At 32.0% G+C, this 25,800-nt stretch overlaps 1 protein-coding gene across 1 annotated transcript in view; it reads right to left on the bottom strand.

The window, feature by feature from the left end:
• Positions 1 to 15,147: 15,147 nt before the first annotated feature.
• Positions 15,148 to 25,800, bottom strand: part of LOC132557149 (gamma-butyrobetaine dioxygenase-like) — a 75,096-nt gene continuing 64,443 nt past the window's right edge. The window contains exons 13-15 of the mRNA XM_060221640.1: positions 23,925 to 23,993; positions 21,522 to 21,626; positions 15,148 to 17,057 (exon numbers count right to left, since the gene is read on the bottom strand). Of these exons, the coding sequence (XP_060077623.1) occupies positions 16,950 to 17,057; positions 21,522 to 21,626; positions 23,925 to 23,993 (282 nt within the window). The 3' untranslated portion in view covers positions 15,148 to 16,949. The remainder of the gene's footprint in view (positions 17,058 to 21,521; positions 21,627 to 23,924; positions 23,994 to 25,800) is intronic.

The following is a 25,800-nucleotide window of genomic DNA, read 5'->3' on the forward strand; positions in this document are numbered from 1 at the left end:
TAAAAACAGTTTGAATGTTTTTCTGTTAACCTGAAGCATTCTTTTTTTTCGTATTTGCCAATAGATGCGCAAAATTGGGAAATTCAGTAATTTTTGCAGATTTCCTGCTATTTTAGTTGTTTTATGTGATATGTTTTTTGTGTAAATTGGTAAATTCAGATTAGGCTAATTTTTCCAGTTTATTTTCAGCTATTTTTAGTGTGTTTTAAAATTCGTTGGAAGGAGTCGCCATCAACATGATGCATTCTTTTTCATTCTTGAGCATTTGCTAATAGGTACGTAAAATTGAAAAATTCAGAAATATGATAATTTTCGCAGTTTTGCTGCTATTTTTGGTGTTCTTCATGTATTATTGCGTTAAAAAAAACCCAGTTTAAAACGGTTTGAAGCATTTTCGATTAATTTATAGCAGTCTGTTTGTGCATATGCCCATAGATGCGTAACATTTTAAAACTTAAATGCCCATTTTTCTGCTAGTTAAAAAAAACTAGTTTAAAACATTTGAAGCATTTTCGATTAATTTTGTGCATATGCCCATAGATGATGTTTTAAAATTTTAAAACTTAAATGTTTGCTCATTTTTGCATTTTTTCTGCTATTTTTGGCGTTTTTCGTGAAACGTGGTGTTTTTAAAACCGTTTGAAGCAATATAAGTATATTTGAAGAATTCTTTTCCCCTTTTTATTATGTACCCATAGATGCGGAAAATTGCAAAATTAAGAAACATGATAATTTTTGCAGTTTTTCTGCTATTTTTGTTTGTTTTTTGATTATGATGTTTTTAAATCAATTTGAAGGATTTTCCATTAATATGATGCATTCTTTTTGCGCATGTGTCCATAGATGCGTAAAATTTTAAAACTTAAAAGCATGCTTATTTTTGCATATTTTTGGCGTTTTTCATGCAACATGGTGTTTTAAAAACCGTTTGAAGCACTATCAATTGATGTGAAGATCTTTTTTCTTTTTGGTTATGTGTCCATATATGCGGAAAATTGCAAAATTAAAAAACGTGCTTGTTTTTTGCAAATTTTTCAGCTATTTTGGTGTTTTCATTTATTATGGTGTTTTAAAAACAGTTTGAATGTTTTTTTTGTTAACCTGAAGCATTCTTTTTTTTTTCGTATTTGCCAATAGATGCGCAAAATTGGGAAATTCAGTAATTTTTGCAGATTTCCTGCTATTTTAGTTGTTTTATGTGATATGTTTTTTGTGTAAATTGGTAAATTCAGATTAGGCTAATTTTTCCAGTTTATTTTCAGCTATTTTTAGTGTGTTTTAAAATTCGTTTGAAGGATTCGCCATCAACATGAAGCATTCTTTTTCATTCTTGAGCATTTGCTAATAGGTACGTAAAATTGAAAAATTCAGAAATATGATAATTTTCGCAGTTTTTCTATTTTTGGTGTTCTTCATGTATTATTGAGTTAAAAAAACCCAGTTTAAAACAGTTTGAAGCATTTTCGATTAATTTATAGCAGTCTGTTTGTGCATATGCCCATAGATGCGTAACATTTTAAAACTTAAATGTTTGCTCATTTTTGCATATTTTCTGCTATTTTTGGCGTTTTTCATGCAACATGGTGTTTTTAAAACCGTTTGAAGCACTATCAATTGATGTGAAGATCTTTTTTCTTTTTGGTTATGTGTCCATATATGCGGAAAATTGCAAAATTAAAAAACGTGATTTTTTTTGGAAATTTTTCAGCTATTTTGGTGTTTTCATTTATTATGGTGTTTTAAAAACAGTTTGAATGTTTTTCTGTTAACCTGAAGCATTCTTTTTTTTCGTATTTGCCAATAGATGCGCAAAATTGGGAAATTCAGTAATTTTTGCAGATTTCCTGCTATTTTAGTTGTTTTATGTGATATGTTTTTTGTGTAAATTGGTAAATTCAGATTAGGCTAATTTTTCCAGTTTATTTTCAGCTATTTTTAGTGTGTTTTAAAATTCGTTGGAAGGAGTCGCCATCAACATGAAGCATTCTTTTTCATTCTTGAGCATTTGCTAATAGGTACGTAAAATTGAAAAATTCAGAAATATGATAATTTTCGCAGTTTTGCTGCTATTTTTGGTGTTCTTCATGTATTATCGAGTTAAAAAAAACCCAGTTTAAAACGGTTTGAAGCATTTTCGATTAATTTATAGCAGTCTGTTTGTGCATATGCCCATAGATGCGTAACATTTTAAAACTTAAATGTTTGCTCATTTTTACATATTTTCTGCTATTTTTGGCGTTTTTCATGCAACATGGTGTTTTTAAAACCGTTTGAAGCACTATCAACTGATGTGAAGATCTTTTTTCTTTTTGGTTATGTGTCCATATATGCGGAAAATTGCAAAATTAAAAAACGTGATTTTTTTTGGAAATTTTTCAGCTATTTTGGTGTTTTCATTTATTATGGTGTTTTAAAAACAGTTTGAATGTTTTTCTGTTAACCTGAAGCATTCTTTTTTTTCGTATTTGCCAATAGATGCGCAAAATTGGGAAATTCAATAATGGGAAATTCAGTAATTTTGCAGATTTCCTGCTATTTTAGTTGTTTTATGTGATATGTTTTTTGTGTAAATTGGTAAATTCAGATTAGGCTAATTTTTCCAGTTTATTTTCAGCTATTTTTAGTGTGTTTTAAAATTCGTTTGAAGGATTTGCCATCAACATGAAGCATTCTTTTTCATTCTTGAGCATTTGCTAATAGGTACGTAAAATTGAAAAATTCAGAAATATGATAATTTTCGCAGTTTTTCTGCTATTTTTGGTGTTCTTCATGTATTATTGCGTTAAAAAAAACCCAGTTTAAAACGGTTTGAAGCATTTTCGATTAATTTATAGCAGTCTGTTTGTGCATATGCCCATAGATGCGTAACATTTTAAAACTTAAATGTTTGCTCATTTTTACATATTTTCTGCTATTTTTGGCGTTTTTCATGCAACATGGTGCTTTTAAAACCGTTTGAAGCAATATAAGTATATTTGAAGAATTCTTTTCCCCTTTTTATTATGTACCCATAGATGCGGAAAATTGCAAAATTAAGAAACATGATAATTTTTGCAGTTTTTCTGCTATTTTTGTTTGTTTTTTGATTATGATGTTTTAAAATCAATTTGAAGGATTTTCCATTAATATGATGCATTCTTTTTGCGCATGTGTCCATAGATGCGTAAAATTTTAAAACTTAAAAGCATGCTTATTTTTGCATATTTTTGGCGTTTTTCATGCAACATGGTGTTTTAAAAACCGTTTGAAGCACTATCAATTGATGTGAAGATCTTTTTTCTTTTTGGTTATGTGTCCATATATGCGGAAAATTGCAAAATTAAAAAACGTGCTTGTTTTTTGCAAATTTTTCAGCTATTTTGGTGTTTTCATTTATTATGGTGTTTTAAAAACAGTTTGAATGTTTTTTTTGTTAACCTGAAGCATTATTTTTTTTTTCGTATTTGCCAATAGATGCGCAAAATTGGGAAATTCAGTAATTTTTGCAGATTTCCTGCTATTTTAGTTGTTTTATGTGATATGTTTTTTGTGTAAATTGGTAAATTCAGATTAGGCTAATTTTTCCAGTTTATTTTCAGCTATTTTTAGTGTGTTTTAAAATTCGTTTGAAGGATTCGCCATCAACATGAAGCATTCTTTTTCATTCTTGAGCATTTGCTAATAGGTACGTAAAATTGAAAAATTCAGAAATATGATAATTTTCGCAGTTTTTCTATTTTTGGTGTTCTTCATGTATTATTGAGTTAAAAAAACCCAGTTTAAAACAGTTTGAAGCATTTTCGATTAATTTATAGCAGTCTGTTTGTGCATATGCCCATAGATGCGTAACATTTTAAAACTTAAATGTTTGCTCATTTTTGCATATTTTCTGCTATTTTTGGCGTTTTTCATGCAACATGGTGTTTTTAAAACCGTTTGAAGCACTATCAATTGATGTGAAGATCTTTTTTCTTTTTGGTTATGTGTCCATATATGCGGAAAATTGCAAAATTAAAAAACGTGATTTTTTTTGGAAATTTCAGCTATTTTGGTGTTTTCATTTATTATGGTGTTTTAAAAACAGTTTGAATGTTTTTCTGTTAACCTGAAGCATTCTTTTTTTTCGTATTTGCCAATAGATGCGCAAAATTGGGAAATTCAGTAATTTTTGCAGATTTCCTGCTATTTTAGTTGTTTTATGTGATATGTTTTTTGTGTAAATTGGTAAATTCAGATTAGGCTAATTTTTCCAGTTTATTTTCAGCTATTTTTAGTGTGTTTTAAAATTCGTTGGAAGGAGTCGCCATCAACATGAAGCATTCTTTTTCATTCTTGAGCATTTGCTAATAGGTACGTAAAATTGAAAAATTCAGAAATATGATAATTTTCGCAGTTTTGCTGCTATTTTTGGTGTTCTTCATGTATTATTGCGTTAAAAAAAACCCAGTTTAAAACGGTTTGAAGCATTTTCGATTAATTTATAGCAGTCTGTTTGTGCATATGCCCATAGATGCGTAACATTTTAAAACTTAAATGGTTGCTCATTTTTACATATTTTCTGCTATTTTTGGCGTTTTTCATGCAACATGGTGTTTTTAAAACCGTTTGAAGCACTATCAATTGATGTGAAGATCTTTTTTCTTTTTGGTTATGTGTCCATATATGCGGAAAATTGCAAAATTAAAAAACGTGATTGTTTTTGCAAATTTTTCAGCTATTTTGGTGTTTTCATTTATTATGGTGTTTTAAAAACAGTTTGAATGCTTTTTCGTTAACTTGAAGAATTCTTTTTTTTCGCATATGCCAATAGATGCGCAAAATTGGGAAATTCAGAAATTTGGTAATTTTTGCAGATTTCCTGCTATTTTAGTTGTTTTATGTGATATGTTTTTTGTGTAAATTGGTAAATTCAGATTAGGCTAATTTTTCCAGTTTATTTTCAGCTATTTTTAGTGTGTTTTAAAATTCGTTTGAAGGATTTGCCATCAACATGAAGCATTCTTTTTCATTCTTGAGCATTTGCTAATAGGTACGTAAAATTGAAAATTCAGAAATATGATAATTTTCGCAGTTTTTCTGCTATTTTTGGTGTTCTTCATGTATTATTGCGTTAAAAAAAACCCAGTTTAAAACGGTTTGAAGCATTTTCGATTAATTTATAGCAGTCTGTTTGTGCATATGCCCATAGATGCGTAACATTTTAAAACTTAAATGTTTGCTCATTTTTGCATTTTTTCTGCTATTTTTGGCGTTTTTCGTGAAACGTGGTGTTTTTAAAACCGTTTGAAGCAATATAAGTATATTTGAAGAATTCTTTTCCCCTTTTTATTATGTACCCATAGATGCGGAAAATTGCAAAATTAAGAAACATGATAATTTTTGCAGTTTTTCTGCTATTTTTGTTTGTTTTTTGATTATGATGTTTTTAAATCAATTTGAAGGATTTTCCATTAATATGATGCATTCTTTTTGCGCATGTGTCCATAGATGCGTAAAATTTTAAAACTTAAAAGCATGCTTATTTTTGCATATTTTTGGCGTTTTTCATGCAACATGGTGTTTTAAAAACCGTTTGAAGCACTATCAATTGATGTGAAGATCTTTTTTCTTTTTGGTTATGTGTCCATATATGCGGAAAATTGCAAAATTAAAAAACGTGCTTGTTTTTTGCAAATTTTTCAGCTATTTTGGTGTTTTCATTTATTATGGTGTTTTAAAAACAGTTTGAATGTTTTTTGTTAACCTGAAGCATTATTTTTTTCGTGTTTGCCAATAGATGCGCAAAATTGGGAAATTCAGTAATTTTTGCAGATTTCCTGCTATTTTAGTTGTTTTATGTGATATGTTTTTTGTGTAAATTGGTAAATTCAGATTAGGCTAATTTTTCCAGTTTATTTTCAGCTATTTTTAGTGTGTTTTAAAATTCGTTGGAAGGATTCGCCATCAACATGAAGCATTCTTTTTCATTCTTGAGCATTTGCTAATAGGTACGTAAAATTGAAAAATTCAGAAATATGATAATTTTCGCAGTTTTTCTATTTTTGGTGTTCTTCATGTATTATCGAGTTAAAAAAACCCAGTTTAAAACAGTTTGAAGCATTTTCGATTAATTTATAGCAGTCTGTTTGTGCATATGCCCATAGATGCGTAACATTTTAAAACTTAAATGTTTGCTCATTTTTGCATATTTTCTGCTATTTTTGGCGTTTTTCATGCAACATGGTGTTTTTAAAACCGTTTGAAGCACTATCAACTGATGTGAAGATCTTTTTTCTTTTTGGTTATGTGTCCATATATGCGGAAAATTGCAAAATTAAAAAACGTGATTTTTTTTGGAAATTTTTCAGCTATTTTGGTGTTTTCATTTATTATGGTGTTTTAAAAACAGTTTGAATGTTTTTCTGTTAACCTGAAGCATTCTTTTTTTTCGTATTTGCCAATAGATGCGCAAAATTGGGAAATTCAGTAATTTTTGCAGATTTCCTGCTATTTTAGTTGTTTTATGTGATATGTTTTTTGTGTAAATTGGTAAATTCAGATTAGGCTAATTTTTCCAGTTTATTTTCAGCTATTTTTAGTGTGTTTTAAAATTCGTTGGAAGGAGTCGCCATCAACATGAAGCATTCTTTTTCATTCTTGAGCATTTGCTAATAGGTACGTAAAATTGAAAAATTCAGAAATATGATAATTTTCGCAGTTTTGCTGCTATTTTTGGTGTTCTTCATGTATTATTGCGTTAAAAAAAACCCAGTTTAAAACGGTTTGAAGCATTTTCGATTAATTTATAGCAGTCTGTTTGTGCATATGCCCATAGATGCGTAACATTTTAAAACTTAAATGTTTGCTCATTTTTACATATTTTCTGCTATTTTTGGCGTTTTTCATGCAACATGGTGCTTTTAAAACCGTTTGAAGCAATATAAGTATATTTGAAGAATTCTTTTCCCCTTTTTATTATGTACCCATAGATGCGGAAAATTGCAAAATTAAGAAACATGATAATTTTTGCAGTTTTTCTGCTATTTTTGTTTGTTTTTTGATTGATGTTTTAAAATCAATTTGAAGGATTTTCCATTAATATGATGCATTCTTTTTGCGCATGTGTCCATAGATGCGTAAAATTTTAAAACTTAAAAGCATGCTTATTTTTGCATATTTTTGGCGTTTTTCATGCAACGTGGTGTTTTTAAAACCGTTTGAAGCACTATCAATTGATGTGAAGATCTTTTTTCTTTTTGGTTATGTGTCCATATATGCGGAAAATTGCAAAATTAAAAAACGTGCTTGTTTTTTGCAAATTTTTCAGCTATTTTGGTGTTTTCATTTATTATGGTGTTTTAAAAACAGTTTGAATGTTTTTTTTGTTAACCTGAAGCATTATTTTTTCGTATTTGCCAATAGATGCGCAAAATTGGGAAATTCAGTAATTTTTGCAGATTTCCTGCTATTTTAGTTGTTTTATGTGATATGTTTTTTGTGTAAATTGGTAAATTCAGATTAGGCTAATTTTTCCAGTTTATTTTCAGCTATTTTTAGTGTGTTTTAAAATTCGTTGAAGGATTCGCCATCAACATGAAGCATTCTTTTTCATTCTTGAGCATTTGCTAATAGGTACGTAAAATTGAAAAATTCAGAAATATGATAATTTTCGCAGTTTTGCTGCTATTTTTGGTGTTCTTCATGTATTATTGCGTTAAAAAAACCCAGTTTAAAACGGTTTGAAGCATTTTCGATTAATTTATAGCAGTCTGTTTGTGCATATGCCCATAGATGCGTAACATTTTAAAACTTAAATGTTTGCTCATTTTTGCATATTTTCTGCTATTTTTGGCGTTTTTCATGCAACATGGTGTTTTTAAAACCGTTTGAAGCACTATCAACTGATGTGAAGATCTTTTTTCTTTTTGGTTATGTGTCCATATATGCGGAAAATTGCAAAATTAAAAAACGTGATTTTTTTTGGAAATTTTTCAGCTATTTTGGTGTTTTCATTTATTATGGTGTTTTAAAAACAGTTTGAATGTTTTTCTGTTAACCTGAAGCATTCTTTTTTTTTCGTATTTGCCAATAGATGCGCAAAATTGGGAAATTCAGTAATTTTTGCAGATTTCCTGCTATTTTAGTTGTTTTATGTGATATGTTTTTTGTGTAAATTGGTAAATTCAGATTAGGCTAATTTTTCCAGTTTATTTTCAGCTATTTTTAGTGTGTTTTAAAATTCGTTGGAAGGAGTCGCCATCAACATGAAGCATTCTTTTTCATTCTTGAGCATTTGCTAATAGGTACGTAAAATTGAAAAATTCAGAAATATGATAATTTTCGCAGTTTTGCTGCTATTTTTGGTGTTCTTCATGTATTATTGCGTTAAAAAAAACCCAGTTTAAAACGGTTTGAAGCATTTTCGATTAATTTATAGCAGTCTGTTTGTGCATATGCCCATAGATGCGTAACATTTTAAAACTTAAATGTTTGCTCATTTTTACATATTTTCTGCTATTTTTGGCGTTTTTCATGCAACATGGTGCTTTTAAAACCGTTTGAAGCACTATAAGTATATTTGAAGAATTCTTTTCCCCTTTTTATTATGTACCCATAGTTGCGGAAAATTGCAAAATTAAGAAACATGATAATTTTTGCTGTTGTTCTGCTATTTTGGTTTGTTTTTTGATTGATGTTTTAAAATCAATTTGATGATGCATTCTTTTTTTGAAAATTTTAAAACTTAAAAGCATGCTTAATTTTGCTCATTTTTGCATTTTTTCTGCTATTTTTGGCGTTTTTAAAACCGTTTGAAGCAATATCAGTGTATTTGAAGAATTCTTTTCCCTTTTCTATTATGTACCCATAGATGCGGAAAATTGCAAAATTAAGAAACATGATAATTTTTGCAGTTTTTCTGCTATTTTTGTTTGTTTTTTGATTATGATGTTTTTAAATCAATTTGAAGGATTTTCCATTAATATGATGCATTCTTTTTGCGCATGTGTCCATAGATGCGTAAAATTTTAAAACTTAAAAGCATGCTTATTTTTGCATATTTTGGCGTTTTTCATGCAACATGGTGTTTTTAAAACCGTTTGAAGCACTATCAATTGATGTGAAGATCTTTTTTCTTTTTGGTTATGTGTCCATATATGCGGAAAATTGCAAAATTAAAAAACGTGCTTGTTTTTTGCAAATTTTTCAGCTATTTTGGTGTTTTCATTTATTATGGTGATTTAAAAACAGTTTGAATGTTTTTTTGTTAACCTGAAGCATTATTTTTTTCGTATTTGCCAATAGATGCGCAAAATTGGGAAATTCAGTAATTTTTGCAGATTTCCTGCTATTTTAGTTGTTTTATGTGATATGTTTTTTGTGTAAATTGGTAAATTCAGATTAGGCTAATTTTTCCAGTTTATTTTCAGCTATTTTTAGTGTGTTTTAAAATTCGTTGGAAGGATTTCGCCATCAACATGAAGCATTCTTTTTCATTCTTGAGCATTTGCTAATAGGTACGTAAAATTGAAAAATTCAGAAATATGATAATTTTCGCAGTTTTTCTGCTATTTTTGGTGTTCTTCATGTATTATTCAGTTAAAAAAACCCAGTTTAAAACAGTTTGAAGCATTTTCGATTAATTTATAGCAGTCTGTTTGTGCATATGCCCATAGATGCGTAACATTTTAAAACTTAAATGTTTGCTCATTTTTGCATATTTTCTGCTATTTTTGGCGTTTTTCATGCAACATGGTGTTTTTAAAACCGTTTGAAGCACTATCAACTGATGTGAAGATCTTTTTTCTTTTTGGTTATGTGTCCATATATGCGGAAAATTGCAAAATTAAAAAACGTGATTTTTTTTGGAAATTTTTCAGCTATTTTGGTGTTTTCATTTATTATGGTGTTTTAAAAACAGTTTGAATGTTTTTCTGTTAACCTGAAGCATTCTTTTTTTTCGTATTTGCCAATAGATGCGCAAAATTGGGAAATTCAGTAATTTTTGCAGATTTCCTGCTATTTTAGTTGTTTTATGTGATATGTTTTTTGTGTAAATTGGTAAATTCAGATTAGGCTAATTTTTCCAGTTTATTTTCAGCTATTTTTAGTGTGTTTTAAAATTCGTTGGAAGGAGTCGCCATCAACATGAAGCATTCTTTTTCATTCTTGAGCATTTGCTAATAGGTACGTAAAATTGAAAAATTCAGAAATATGATAATTTTCGCAGTTTTGCTGCTATTTTTGGTGTTCTTCATGTATTATTGCGTTAAAAAAAACCCAGTTTAAAACGGTTTGAAGCATTTTCGATTAATTTATAGCAGTCTGTTTGTGCATATGCCCATAGATGCGTAACATTTTAAAACTTAAATGTTTGCTCATTTTTACATATTTTCTGCTATTTTTGGCGTTTTTCATGCAACATGGTGCTTTTAAAACCGTTTGAAGCAATATAAGTATATTTGAAGAATTCTTTTCCCCTTTTTATTATGTACCCATAGATGCGGAAAATTGCAAAATTAAGAAACATGATAATTTTTGCAGTTTTTCTGCTATTTTTGTTTGTTTTTTGATTGATGTTTTAAAATCAATTTGAAGGATTTTCCATTAATATGATGCATTCTTTTTGCGCATGTGTCCATAGATGCGTAAAATTTTAAAACTTAAAAGCATGCTTAATTTTGCTCATTTTTGCATTTTTTCTGCTATTTTTGGCGTTTTTAAAACCGTTTGAAGCAATATCAGTGTATTTGAAGAATTCTTTTCCCCTTTTTATTATGTACCCATAGATGCGGAAAATTGCAAAATTAAGAAACATGATAATTTTTGCAGTTTTTCTGCTATTTTTGTTTGTTTTTTGATTATGATGTTTTTAAATCAATTTGAAGGATTTTCCATTAATATGATGCATTCTTTTTGCGCATGTGTCCATAGATGCGTAACATTTTAAAACTTAAAAGCATGCTTATTTTTGCATATTTTTGGCGTTTTTCATGCAACATGGTGTTTTAAAAACCGTTTGAAGCACTATCAATTGATGTGAAGATCTTTTTTCTTTTTGGTTATGTGTCCATATATGCGGAAAATTGCAAAATTAAAAAACGTGCTTGTTTTTTGCAAATTTTTCAGCTATTTTGGTGTTTTCATTTATTATGGTGTTTTAAAAACAGTTTGAATGTTTTTTTTGTTAACCTGAAGCATTTATTTTTTCGTATTTGCCAATAGATGCGCAAAATTGGGAAATTCAGTAATTTTTGCAGATTTCCTGCTATTTTAGTTGTTTTATGTGATATGTTTTTTGTGTAAATTGGTAAATTCAGATTAGGCTAATTTTTCCAGTTTATTTTCAGCTATTTTTAGTGTGTTTTAAAATTCGTTGGAAGGATTCGCCATCAACATGAAGCATTCTTTTTCATTCTTGAGCATTTGCTAATAGGTACGTAAAATTGAAAAATTCAGAAATATGATAATTTTCGCAGTTTTTCTATTTTTGGTGTTCTTCATGTATTATTGAGTTAAAAAAACCCAGTTTAAAACAGTTTGAAGCATTTTCGATTAATTTATAGCAGTCTGTTTGTGCATATGCCCATAGATGCGTAACATTTTAAAACTTAAATGTTTGCTCATTTTTGCATATTTTCTGCTATTTTTGGCGTTTTTCATGCAACATGGTGTTTTTAAAACCGTTTGAAGCACTATCAACTGATGTGAAGATCTTTTTTCTTTTTGGTTATGTGTCCATATATGCGGAAAATTGCAAAATTAAAAAACGTGATTTTTTTTGGAAATTTTTCAGCTATTTTGGTGTTTTCATTTATTATGGTGTTTTAAAAACAGTTTGAATGTTTTTCTGTTAACCTGAAGCATTCTTTTTTTTCGTATTTGCCAATAGATGCGCAAAATTGGGAAATTCAGTAATTTTTGCAGATTTCCTGCTATTTTAGTTGTTTTATGTGATATGTTTTTTGTGTAAATTGGTAAATTCAGATTAGGCTAATTTTTCCAGTTTATTTTCAGCTATTTTTAGTGTGTTTTAAAATTCGTTGGAAGGAGTCGCCATCAACATGATGCATTCTATTCTTGAGCATTTGCTTGAGCATTTGCTAATAGGTACGTAAAATTGAAAAATTCAGAAATATGATAATTTTCGCAGTTTTGCTGCTATTTTTGGTGTTCTTCATGTATTATTGCGTTAAAAAAAACCCAGTTTAAAACGGTTTGAAGCATTTTCGATTAATTTATAGCAGTCTGTTTGTGCATATGCCCATAGATGCGTAACATTTTAAAACTTAAATGTTTGCTCATTTTTACATATTTTCTGCTATTTTTGGCGTTTTTCATGCAACATAGTGTTTTTAAAACCGTTTGAAGCACTATCAATTGATGTGAAGATCTTTTTTCTTTTTGGTTATGTGTCCATATATGCGGAAAATTGCAAAATTAAAAAACGTGATTGTTTTTGCAAATTTTTCAGCTATTTTGGTGTTTTCATTTATTATGGTGTTTTAAAAACAGTTTGATGTTTTTTTTTTTCGCATGTGTCCATAGATGCGTAAAATTTTAGCTTATTATTCTTTTTTTTTCGCATATGCCAATAGATGCGCAAAATTGGGAAATTCAGAAATTTGGTAATTTTTGCAGATTTCCTGCTATTTTAGTTGTTTTATGTGATATGTTTAAAACCGTATGAAGATTTTCCATGAAGTTGAAGCATTCTTGTGCTTTTTTGTGCAAATTGGTAAATTCAGATTAGGCTAATTTTTCCAGTTTTTTTTTCAGCTATTTTTAGTGTGTTTTAAAATTCGTTTGAAGGATTTGCCATCAACATGAAGCATTCTTTTTCATTCTTGAGCATTTGCTAATAGGTACGTAAAATTGCAAAATTCAGAAATATGATAATTTTCTCAGTTTTTCTGCTATTTTTGGTGTTCTTCATGCTTTATTATTATTAAAAAACCAGTTTAAAAGATATTTGAAAAAAACCCATAGATTTAAAAAATTTGAAGCTCTATTTTAAATCAGTTTAATTGATTTATAGCAGTCTGTTTGTGCATATGCCCATAGATGCGTAACATTTTAAAACTTAAATGTTTGCTCATTTTTACATATTTTCTGCTATTTTTGGCGTTTTTCATGCAACATAGTGTTTTTAAAACCGTTTGAAGCACTATCAATTGATGTGAAGATCTTTTTTCTTTTTGGTTATGTGTCCATATATGCGGAAAATTGCAAAATTAAAAAACGTGATTTTTTTTTGAAATTTTTCAGCTATTTTGGTGTTTTCATTTATTATGGTGATTTAAAAACAGTTTGAATGTTTTTTTGTTAACCTGAAGCATTATTTTTTCGTATTTGCCAATAGATGCGCAAAATTGGGAAATTCAGTAATTTTTGCAGATTTCCTGCTATTTTAGTTGTTTTATGTGATATGTTTTTTGTGTAAATTGGTAAATTCAGATTAGGCTAATTTTTCCAGTTTATTTTCAGCTATTTTTAGTGTGTTTTAAAATTCGTTGGAAGGAGTCGCCATCAACATGAAGCATTCTTTTTCATTCTTGAGCATTTGCTAATAGGTACGTAAAATTGAAAAATTCAGAAATATGATAATTTTCGCAGTTTTTCTATTTTTGCTATTTTTGGTGTTCTTCATGTATTATTGAGTTAAAAAAAAAAACCAGTTTAAAACAGTTTGAAGCATTTTCGATTAATTTATAGCAGTCTGTTTGTGCATATGCCCATAGATGCGTAACATTTTAAAACTTAAATGTTTGCTCATTTTTGCATTTTTTTCTGCTATTTTTGGCGTTTTTCATGCCACGTGGTGTTTTTAAAACCGTTTGAAGCACTATCAATTGATTTTAAGAATTCTTTTCCTATTTGGTTATGTGTCCATAGATGCGGAAAATTGCAAAATTAAGAAACTTTGTTTTGCAGTTTTTCTGCTATTTTGGAAATTTTTCATGCTATTTTTGTTTTTGTTTTCATTTATTGCGAATGGTGCGCAAAAAGGTAAATTCAAATTAATTTTTTCAGATTAACTTGGAGCATTCTTTTTTTTGGCATATGCCAATAAATGCGACAGACTGGGATTGCATTCTAAGAGGAATGTGGCTATAGCCTCTTTCTCCAAGCGTTCCATGAATAAGTTGGCCACTATTGGAGACACTAGGTTACCTGCAATGCATTCTTCCTGGGATATGTTGTTTACTGGTAATTTTGTAGATTTTAAGACACTCGTAATTTGTGATCTTAGTCTAACTCAAGTTCCTACATGCTCGTTCTGTGACTATAATAAAATCATCAACCGAAATTTCGTCTGAGATGATGGTATAATTCAAACCCTTAGCTAGTAGTGTTTTGTTGCCATCTTTTAGCTGTTTTTTTTTTAGATATGTTAATTACCCACTTATTTAGCATGCTTTCATTGAGATTCTTGTCTGTTGTTATAAGTAGATTTCCTTATTAGATGTTTCAACTTCGTCAAATGGCATTCTATGGTCGTGCTGAACACTGTTTCCCCTCTGCCCTTCACATGTGTGTTCATGTCCTCGAGAGTGTCACTTGATAACCGCTCGATCAGCTTAGCTTGGTGAGTAGTTTTTTTCTCGCTTTTCAATGCGTCAATCTTGTTAATAATGTATTCTTTCTCTCACTAGATCTTTCTGCACTTTGCTAATGATATTTTGGACATTGATGGTATTAATTGGGCATTTGAAATTGAGACTTGTAGGTGTTATTTTTAAATCCCTACATTTTAGCGTGATTTCTGTGTCTCGCTAATTTCTTTCCAAGGTCCCCAAGCTTTCTCACATCTTTGACAACGTTTCGTCCATACTTAGCTTAACAGGGAAAACAACCTTTCCAGATGATTGGCTATAAAAGCCATCTGGATACGCCGTAGCGGGCCAGTACTTAATAGTGATGTGGAGGGAGGGGAGGTACATACTCTCGCACATCTATGACAAACAAAGCATAGCCGAATTGATAACAGTACATTGTTACCATCTGGTGTATTTTTTGGTATATAATCTGTTTACCATCTCTTCACACTATTTTCGACCTTAGTGTACATAGCCTTATAGTACTGTCGAAAAAGTTGGTTGATTCCGTACCATCTCTTATACTACGTACGTCAGTGCTAGTACACTCGATACAAGAGCTGGTCTGTTGAAGGTGACCCTGAAGTCACACTCAAATCTTAATAATATTTTAATAATATTTTAATGGCAAATTGAGGGTTGGCATTCATGGTTTATTAATGGGCTATGGTCATGGCAAGTTGATGGTAACCTGTTTGGTAGTGCTAGTTAAGTGTGACAAGATGTATACCAGCGTGATCACTTGTGAAATGTTTGATAACACAGAAAACTACTAAAAACTTTGTTAGATAATATTTTGGAATGAAAGTGAAATGTTCTAGCATTTTACCTGGTGTAAAGAAAGTGCTTATAAAGTCTATGTTCACACATAATGATACTGAGTAGCAATGGAGGCTTCCATTGTACATGTTACATGGTGAAAAGTATCTCCATTTTCTACATACCTTAAGTGCAATAAGAAAATGTTTTATGCCAAATAATTTCATGTGAGCTTGCAAACAAAACACACCTGCTTTCAGTCTTTTGAAATAAAAACTAAAGGAAAAGGAACTATAAATATCTAAGCACACAGCATATCTATTTTCCTACTGGGCCACGACTTTCTGTCAGCAAAACCATTCATACTTCAGACCAAATAACTTCAACAGGAGATGTAGCATTTTAAATAATTTTTCTTTATGATTTCCAATATTGGTGCCCATCCCTCCTGCCTCAGGGGCGAAGACTCACTGTTTATGCAAATCAAGATTTGCCTTCAACCAAGAATACTTCAAACCAAATTTGGGCTATTTTTTTTAAAGAATTTGCTCTATTTCCCCTATTGGGTCCGACCCCTTATGCCATAAGGGACCTGAGACCCACCATTAATATAAAATTGATTCCCTTTCAATCTTTCACCCAATGATACCTCAGACCAAATTTAGACAAAATCTAATCATTCCTACAAGAGGGGTAAGATTTTAAAGACTTTGCTGTACTTCCCCTGTCCAAGACAGATGGGATTCACTGTTTTGAACTAAAAAATGATTAATTGTCACACAAGAACGCTTCAAACCAAATTTGTGCAAAATCTTATCTTTCCTACAGGAGAAGGATTTTAAAGAATTTGCACTATTTCCCCCAATTGGGTCCCATTCCTCATGCCATAGTGAGCCTGAGACCCACCATTAATACACAATTGATTCCCTTTCAATCGTTCACCCGATGATACTTCAGACCAAATTTAGACAATATATAATCATTCCTACAGGAGGAGTAAGATTTTAAAGGCTTTGCTTTATTTCCCATATTAAAACCTGCCCCTCCTGCCCAAGGCAGATGAACTGAAAAATGATTCCTCATCACCTAAGAATGCTTCAGACCAAACTTTTCGCAAAATCCAATCTTTTACTGCAGAAGGAATAGGACTTTAAGTAATTTGCTCTATTTCCTCTGAGTGACCTAGCCCCTCTTGCCCATGAGGCCAAGACCTACCATTTATACAAATTGATTCCCTTTCATTAAAGAATTCTTCAGACCAAATTTGGTAAAATACTATCTTTCCTGCAGAAGGAGTAAGATTTTAAAATTTCCACTTTTGGCCCCACCCCTTAGGCCCCTTGGGTCAGAAATCCACTATTTACACAAAATTTATTCCTATTTCCTTAGCTTTAAATGTTTATACAATGTATGTGGATTCAGATGGACACTGCCCAGTGGAATCATCTGACTTTGTGTAAAGTGAGCTTAAACTTGAATATTACATCTTATTATTTAGATACACATGTATAAGTCATTATGTTTAAGTTTTGTATAATTTTAAAGTAGTACATATTGCTGGCATTTTTAAACAAAAGGGTTTATTTGCCCCATGCCATCATCCAATTTAAGTACAGGATTCATCCTCAGCTTTAACTAAAACCAGCACTGATTACCAACATGCTTCACTGGTTGATTGTCTTCTAGGAGATGGGCAAGAACTGCTAGCTTAGATTTGTATTCATCAATGTTGAGATAACAACCCTGCAATACAAAACAAACTTTTATGGGCAAATTTTACTATACTCAAGGGATAAAGAAACGCAGTGTAAACTTTGAAGATAACTTTAGGCAAGACATTGAGTATGATGTTTGATATTTTAAAGTAAGAATGAAGATTAATCCATACAGAACAAACTGCACAAGTCCCACAAGTGCTGAATAGGGGATAGGTTTGGACTGTATGGCGTCCAATCCAGTGGGTGAATATTGTTGTTAGTGAGAAAGTCGTGACGGATCCTAGCTACATGGGGCCGAGCATTATCCTGCTGGTATGTGAGGTTATTTTGCTGCAATAATGGGACAACATTGGGTCAGAAGATTTCATCTCTATGCCTAGTGACAGTTAAATTACCGGCTACCACAACCAGTGGTGATTTAATTGCATGTGAGATTCCTCCCCACACCATAACTGATCCACGCCAAACTTATTTGTTTCTACTACAAGGCAGTTGGTAAAATGTTCTCCACGACATCGGTATACAAGACGTCGAACATCTTCTCGAAACAAGGTGAAGCAGGACTCATCAGTAAACAAGACCTGCCTCCCCTGCCTCAATGAGAGTATTCTGGGGCCATGTGCCACCATCTAAGCCATACGACTCTGGTCACAAGCAGCTGCAAGGTGCCGATCTACAAACGGGTGACGTGGCCGTAGACCTACTTCCACAATCATTTCCTTACAGTTTTTGCATGAATATGACGGTTATGAATACCTATTGTATGAAGGGCAGATTCAGTGACAGTAAGGTGTCAATTGCCCAAATGCGTGAGATGAATAACCAGTCCTGACGTTGTGACGTCACGCGCAGACGATCAGACCTAGGTCTGTAAGCAACCCGCCCTATTTTCCTAAGACATCTAAGAAGATGTTCTATAGTGCAAAAATAGACACCAAAATATCTGGCAACCTGTATTTATCTTTGACCTTGCATATTCATTGCAATGGCCTGACCCCTCTGAACTTCCGTCAGCCGTGCCATTGTTTGTTGCTTGGCCAGACCCCTCTGAACTTCTGTCAGTCGTGCCATTGTTTGATGCTTGGCCTGACCCCTTTCAACTTCTGTCAGCCATTCCATTGTTTGATCATAAAATAATAACGGAAATATTGGAAAATGAAGACTAACTAATGGTATGACAAGCAATCTAGCTCAATGTCACACTGCTGTGTAAGAAATTTTACCACTTCGTGCTTTCCTCGGAAGATGTCAGGTAATACAATAATGCAACATTTGATACAGGACCATGTGCACAGTAACTTAGAGATTTGCCTGACTGATTTTCATTGTTTTTGAAAAATGCATTCGCAAGATATTGCAAATAATGTCACCCTGCGTTTCTTTATCCCTTGAGCGGAACTCACACAAACAGTTTCTTTTCATTCATATTCCCAAAAGATATGTTCAATGCAAGCTGCAATGCTAAGTCATCTTTATCATTACAACTCCTACATGCATAAGTGAAGTTTTTTTTATCAGATCTAACGATATGTATCAACAATATATCATTGTTAAAAACAATCAAATGAGAATGTTAACAAAAGTTTACAACAGATTTATCACATGAAAAGGTAACAAATTTCTCCTAAAAATATCTTCTAACAATCCGATACTAAGGAGACAGTATGCTTGTTTTTATGCATGGAAACACAATAAGGTTTGTCATTTTAAAACCAAAATTCATTATCTTATCTCCAGTGTATTTATAAAAGCAAGAGGTCATAGGGCCTACTACTCAACTGGCTTGATTGTCTAAAATTGCTTAGTCCAAACTAAAGGAAAAAGAATTCTAAATGTCCAAGAAGACAACACACAATATTTTTACTTGGTTCATACAAAACAATTTCCCATTCACCTAAGGATGTTTAAGATCATATTTGGGCAAAATACATTCATTTCGACAGGAGGAGTAGCATTACAAATGACTTACTCTAATTCTCCGATTGGATACCGCCCTAGGGAGGTTTGTACAACACTGATTTCCTTTCATCCATTAAATTATGCAATCGATAGCCTCTGATATTTTGGGAGATTTGTACAAAATTTTATATCAATGTGAAGTCTACTCTTTACAATAATGTAGAAGAAGAGTTTGTGCTTCTCAAAGTGGGATATCTGCAAAAACCAAAATGACACTTCAGTACCTGGTGCTTGCAACTTTTGCACAAATCCCCGAGACTGAAAATTGTTTCCTGTGAGTAAATCACAACCGACTCCGGCAACATGCAGTTGAGCATTGCCTTGCTGGAAAAATTAGGTTATGATGTCTGAGAAATGGAAGGAAAAGTGGTTGGAGTATCTGATCTTTCTATCAAAAGGCATTGAGGTTTGAGGACCGCTAAGGGGGATTCTATCTCGTTCAACCACACATGCATTGGCACAACGTTTACCACGTCTGCGATATACCCTTTTTCTTCCTGTTTTTTTTAGCGAAAACAAGATTTCAAAATCAAAATCCAAGATGATACCTTTCGGCCTTTTCGTTATTTTGATCAGACCTAAAACCAAATAAGCACAGCTAGGGACCAAGGAGCACCTATATATGAAATCTAAGAAAGATCAACCCAGATCTTCTCAAGCAATAGCAATAACAAATTTTAATTTGTGAAATCTAAGATGGACGCTTATCGTCCAATTTTTCTTTCTGTTCGATGTATGAAATTTGAGAGATCTTTTCAGCACTTCTTACGAAATATGGATAACAGATTTTACTTGTCAAAATCCAAGATTGCTGTCTGCCCTTTTTTGTTTGATAAGTCCCAAAATCAAACATTCACAACTAGGGACCAAGAGGAATCAATACATGAAATTTGAGAAAGAGCTATGAATTATTTCTCAAGAAAAAGCGATAACAAACTTTCAAATTAAAAATCCACGATGGCCACCTGTAGTCCATTTTCTTTTTCTACAGGCACAACTACGGATCAAGGAAACATCCACATAAATTTGAGGAAGAGAAAGAGAAAGAAATAGCGATAAAAATCCTCAATGGCTGCCTTTCGGTCATTTTATTATTCAGATCAGACCTTAAAGAGGCACAGCTAAGGACCAAGGGGCATCTACATATGAAATTAAAGAAAGATCTATTCCTCAAAAAATAGTAATGAAACAAAAATTGCTTACAGATAGATGGATGGACTGACAGATCCAGACAAACACTATAGTGTCTTTCGGTTTCACTGGCAAGGGTCTAATAAGCTTATTACTGACAGACTATAAAGAAAAGATCCTAGAGGAATCTTGGTGTACACCAATGTATGATCTTTACATGCTATTTGAAAGTTGGTTCTTAATTCTGTTTTCTTTTTCTCTCTGTTTTTGCTCTTAATGATAAGACATTTCAACATTCCTTTGAAGAGATAATCTTTACCTGCCAAATCCAAAATGGCCACCTAGAAGCCATTGATTTCTTCTGATCAATGTCAAAAGCAAAGGAGCACAAGGAGAGACCAAAGAGAATGTATGTATGAAATTTGAGAGATATCCATTCAGTACTTCTTCAAAAATAGCAATAACAATCTTTACTAAGCAAAATTCAAGATGGCTGCCAGTTAGCCATTTTGTTTTTCTGATCAGTCCCAAACTCAAATAGGCAAAACTAGAGACCTAAAGTAGTCTATACATGAAAATTTCAGAAATATCTATACAGTAGTTCTCAAGAAATAGCGATAACAAACTTACAATGCCAAAATCCAAGTTGACCGCCTTTTGGCCATTTTATTTCCTGATCAGCCCCAAATAATAAATGGGCAAAGCTAAGGACATAGGGGAACTTACATATGAAATTTGAGAGAGATCCATCTCTCAGTTTTCAAGAAATAGTGATAACAAACTTCATTGAACAAATCCAAGATGACTACCTGTTGGCCATTTTGCTTTCTTGGTCAGTCCCAAAATCGAATGGGCATCACTAGGGACCATGGGAAACCTACATATGCAATCTGAGAGAGATCCATTTAAGACTTCTCGAGAAGTAGTGATAACAAAAACTGTTAATGGACAACGGACGGATGGACTATGGGCCAGGGACACAGAGCAACTTGAATAGCCCACCATCTGATGGTGATGGGTTAAAAATAAGCTTATCAATGAGTGACAGCAGAAATCGTAACAAAAACAAAAGAAATTCTTGCATTGAACAGAATACAAATTAAATTTGTGACCTTATATTGATCATGATTTGCCCATTTACTATACAATGTCTGCATTTTGGTGGCCGAGTGGTTTAGATGTCTGACCATCTTCATGACTAGCCCATCATCTCTAGGTGGCTGGTTAGAGCCCTATGTGGGGCAGTTGACAGGTACCTGCCGCATGTCAGTGGTTTTTCTCCAGGTACTCCTCCCTTCCTAAACCACCCAATGGCACTTGTTGTTAATAGAATGTTAAGCAACAAGAAACTAAACTAAACTCATCATTTTACCTGAAAAATCCATTACTTTTTGTTTACCTGCAATTTTCGTTCCCCTCCATTAAGTTCAAAGGATGTTCTGGCGTGTAAAATTGTTCTGTTGTTAAAGGTCAGTATTTCTCCTGGCTTTAGCCTCAGTTTCACCTGGAAATAAGAGAACCTTTCAGTTGGAAATAAGAGAACCTTCCAGCCATTTAACTCAATTAACAACCAACTGTCCAAATTTCACTTTTAGTACATTATTTCCACTACTACTAAATCATTTGATCCATTTTTTAACCTGTGGTCAGCAAAGATCAACATGTGCATCTCATCAAATTGTCATCTTATACTAATAATTCTAACAAGTTTTAACGATTTCTGAAAGAAAATATACTTGTCATCTGACTATAAAGACCTATACATTCAAGTGGCCAAATTGGCCAAAACATTGCTCAACTACTCAACAGCTTAAAAAGAAAACATTGTTGAGTCATAAAACATTCTCTGCAAACTTATATTCTGAACATACACAAATGTCACTACTCCAGACCTAATGCTTGCTAAAAAAGATATTTTAAGATCTCAACTCATTTGACTCAAGAGACTTTGAATATATGTCAAGGCCCTTCATCGATGTATGTAAAAGAATCAATATCAACAGCCTCGATCATTTTATTATTGAGAAGACGTCATGTGAAGGTTTTAACACATATGACCCCTGTAACATTTAAAAAGAAACAATAGGCCCCTGGGCCTTAACAGTCACCTGAGGTTATTGAGAATTTGTTGAATTAGTTTTCATGTATTTGACACATGTGACCTTTAAAAAAACCCTTGAAAGTCAAAGTCACTCATGTTATGAAACTTGTTAACCTTTCATTCCAGCATACTAAAGAGCCAGTAATCAAGTCACTGGACCTCTTGGTTATTGACTCCTGTAACCTTGTATGAAGGTCAAGATTATTCATTTGAACAAAACTGATAGCCATTCATCCTATCAGGCTATATCAATGGTCAAATATCATGACCCTGGAGTCATTTGGTTGTTGAGAAGTAGTTCAAATGTTTTGACACATATGACCCATGTGACCTTGAAAATGGGTCAGTCAGTCATTTGAACAAACTTGGTAGCCCTTCATCCCAGCAGGCTACTGGCTTAATATCATGACCCTGGGTTATTCTGTTATTGAAAAGAAGTAATTTTAATATTTGAGCACATTTGATCCATGTGACCTTAATTTTAAGGGCAATGTCAATAAGTTTGCAGAAGTTATTGACATTGTCTAAGTTTCACTACTACTGTAATGCTATATTCACAAATCATTTTCTTAATTATAAAGGTTTCCAGATTATAGGGGTTGGTGGATCTTGCTAACTCAAACCTTAAACTCTTAAGTTTGGTGAAGATCTGTCTGCAAATATGAAATCAGTGGAAAGACATAAAATTGTATATTTTCAGCATTCAAAGTTCCATAACTTAAGTAAGTGCAATTACTCTTGCAAATTTTATCACATATCATTGAATAGAGAACCCATGCAATATGAATCCATATACCAAATTTTGAGAACATCAGAATATAAATATGCAAGGTACCACATGGAAAGTAATAAAATATTAACTTTTCGTCATTCAAAGTCCCATAACTCTTGCAAATATACAAAGCTACATACCAAATATGGAGAGAATCTGACTACAAAAATGGACAAAAAGACAGACAGATGAACAAGATGGATAACTTAAGACATCTGCATCTTAATGCCTTGCTCTCATAAGCAACCTTGGTCTTTTGATTATTAAGAAAAGATGTTTAAAAGATTTTAACACTTTTGACGTCTATGACTTTGAAAATTTGACCCTTGTAGCCTTAAACATAAATCATGGTCATTTATTTTTGCAAAGAAATTTTTAGAAGAAGTTGTTTAAAGGAAGAAGTTGAAGCCAGACACACAAAGACAACAGATGTCACACCATGGCATCAACTAATTTGAATGAAAAGTTTATGCACAGTGCACAATGATAGATGAATCATGATGGCTAAAGGGTATCTGATCTTTCAGATGACCTAATAAAATTGAAGTGATAAACATGATCAAAATTCCCCGAAATATTTTCATTAATTAAACCATAGTATCACAGTTTCATCAGAACATTAAAATACAAATATTCAACATCATAGCATTATTTTTATCTGATTTGTAAGGCCTTTAAAAAAAATTGCACTGAATCTTAAACCTCAATATTGTGACAGAAAAAGGTTCAAATCAAAATCATTTTCACAACCTGTACTCCAACCTATATTTATATACCTGGTAAAAAATCTACAAAACATAGAATATTGACAATGGCACATAACTTTAAAATGATATCTTCAATCAATAAAATTACCTGACTGGTAGATGAAAATAGATGGCATCCCATATTACGCCTGTCAAACGAAAAGCACAAAATAAATCACTTACACAGTTTTGGCTGTTTTGTATTGCCTTGGAAAACTTGTGGTATGCCTGGTAGTATGGCAGCACATCATCCTGGTAATGATGAAGACAGAAGAGGGTCAACATACTGTAGAATTTAATGAATCTTCATTGATAAGGATTACTTATATCAAATGTTTTATACTAATTCTGGTTGGCTGAAATAACTGGTCAGGTGATCTCCTGTGAAAAGCAATTTTGACCTCTAGTGTTAGAAAAAGTAAATTGAACAAGAGGCCCAGGGACCTAACCAGCTACCTGTGAACTCACAAACTGAAACAAAATGGAATGAAAGAGTAATATGGAGAACAGAAAATGAGAAATGCTTTTTGTACCAGGACAAAAAAGTTACTTTAATACCCATCCATCTATGAAGAGTATTTGATTCTAAAATATCTAGATATTGAGGAGAGTTTTGGAATTTCAGTCAATCCTATACTAACAATTCTAACCAAGGCTAATCTATTTCCATAAGAAAACTTACATACTATTTTTCAAAATGTAATATTCTCATATAAACTATAGTAAACTTTACAATTTTAGTAAAGCACCTTCAGACCCTTCTTTATATAGAGAGTATTTGATTTTACTATTTTGGAGTATTGAGAAGAAGCTTTTCAGTAAATATTACTGTTTATGGACACACCTATCAGCCCCTTGAACTCAGCAAATGACAATATGTGCATAACATTGAATTGGCATCCTACACATTGAAATCAATTCAGGGATTTTCCGGAAGAAGTTTACAAATGCACCGCAATAGATCAACATGAGAGTAATTGACTGTGTGTTGCCAATAAGAGATCCCAGAGGGATCTTGGTACCCACCATTATTTGATCCTTTGTTTTTGCTCTTAGTAATATGAAATTTGAATATTCCTCTGAAAAAATATAGCAAATAACTGATCCAAGATGGCAACCTCTTAGCAATATTTATCTGATCAGTATTACATACTTGACTAAGCAAAATCTAAGACGACTGCCTGTTAGCTGTTTCATTTTCTTATTCTTATCACTCCCAAAATTGAAAGCACACAAGTAGGGACCCAGGGGAACATACATATTACATTTTACAAATATCATCCAGTACTCCCTGATGATGGTGGACTAAATGTAGACATTGGTTTATGATAGAACAGATGATGTTTCAAAAATCATTGACCAACAAAATCTGACATGAACCATCAATGTTCAAAATAATTCAAAAGGAATTCAACAGTCAAGGTGTTAATTCACAACATTTTAAAAAATTTTCAACATTCCACCATCAAGTGTAACAAGAGGCTCATTGATCTTAAGGGCTATCTGACTATAAAGACCTATATATAGAAGTGGCCAAATAGGCCTAATTAACAAATTGCTCAACTACGCTACAGCTTACACAAGTCATTGTTTGTTTATAAAAAACATTTTCTGCAAACATGAAATCATTCATATTATCAATATAAACATCATTACTCAAGACCTATTGCTTGTTGAAAAGATATTTAAAGATCTCAACTTATTTGACCCAACAGGCTTTGAATATAGATCAAGGTCAATCATTTGATAACATTTGGAAGTGCTTCATCCACTGATTATGTTAAAGAACCAATGTAAACAGCCTCAACCATTATATCATTGAGAAGAAGGTCAATCACATGAACAAAATTGGTAACCCTTCATCTAGCATGCTACAGGCCAAATATCAGCACTCTTGGTCTCTCGGCTATTGAGGAGAAGTCATTTACATACTTGATACCTGCGACCTTGAAAGTAGGTCAAGGTCAATAATATAAAAAAACTTGGTAGCACTTTATTGCTTCATCCCAAAAAACTACTGGATCAATATCAGCATCATGTGACTTTTGTTTATTGAGAA

Source organism: Ylistrum balloti, unplaced genomic scaffold (genome assembly GCF_031769215.1).
Source record: "Ylistrum balloti isolate Yb309-2 unplaced genomic scaffold, AGI_CSIRO_Ybal_v1 Utg370632, whole genome shotgun sequence".
Lineage (NCBI taxonomy): Eukaryota > Metazoa > Mollusca > Bivalvia > Pectinida > Pectinidae > Ylistrum > Ylistrum balloti.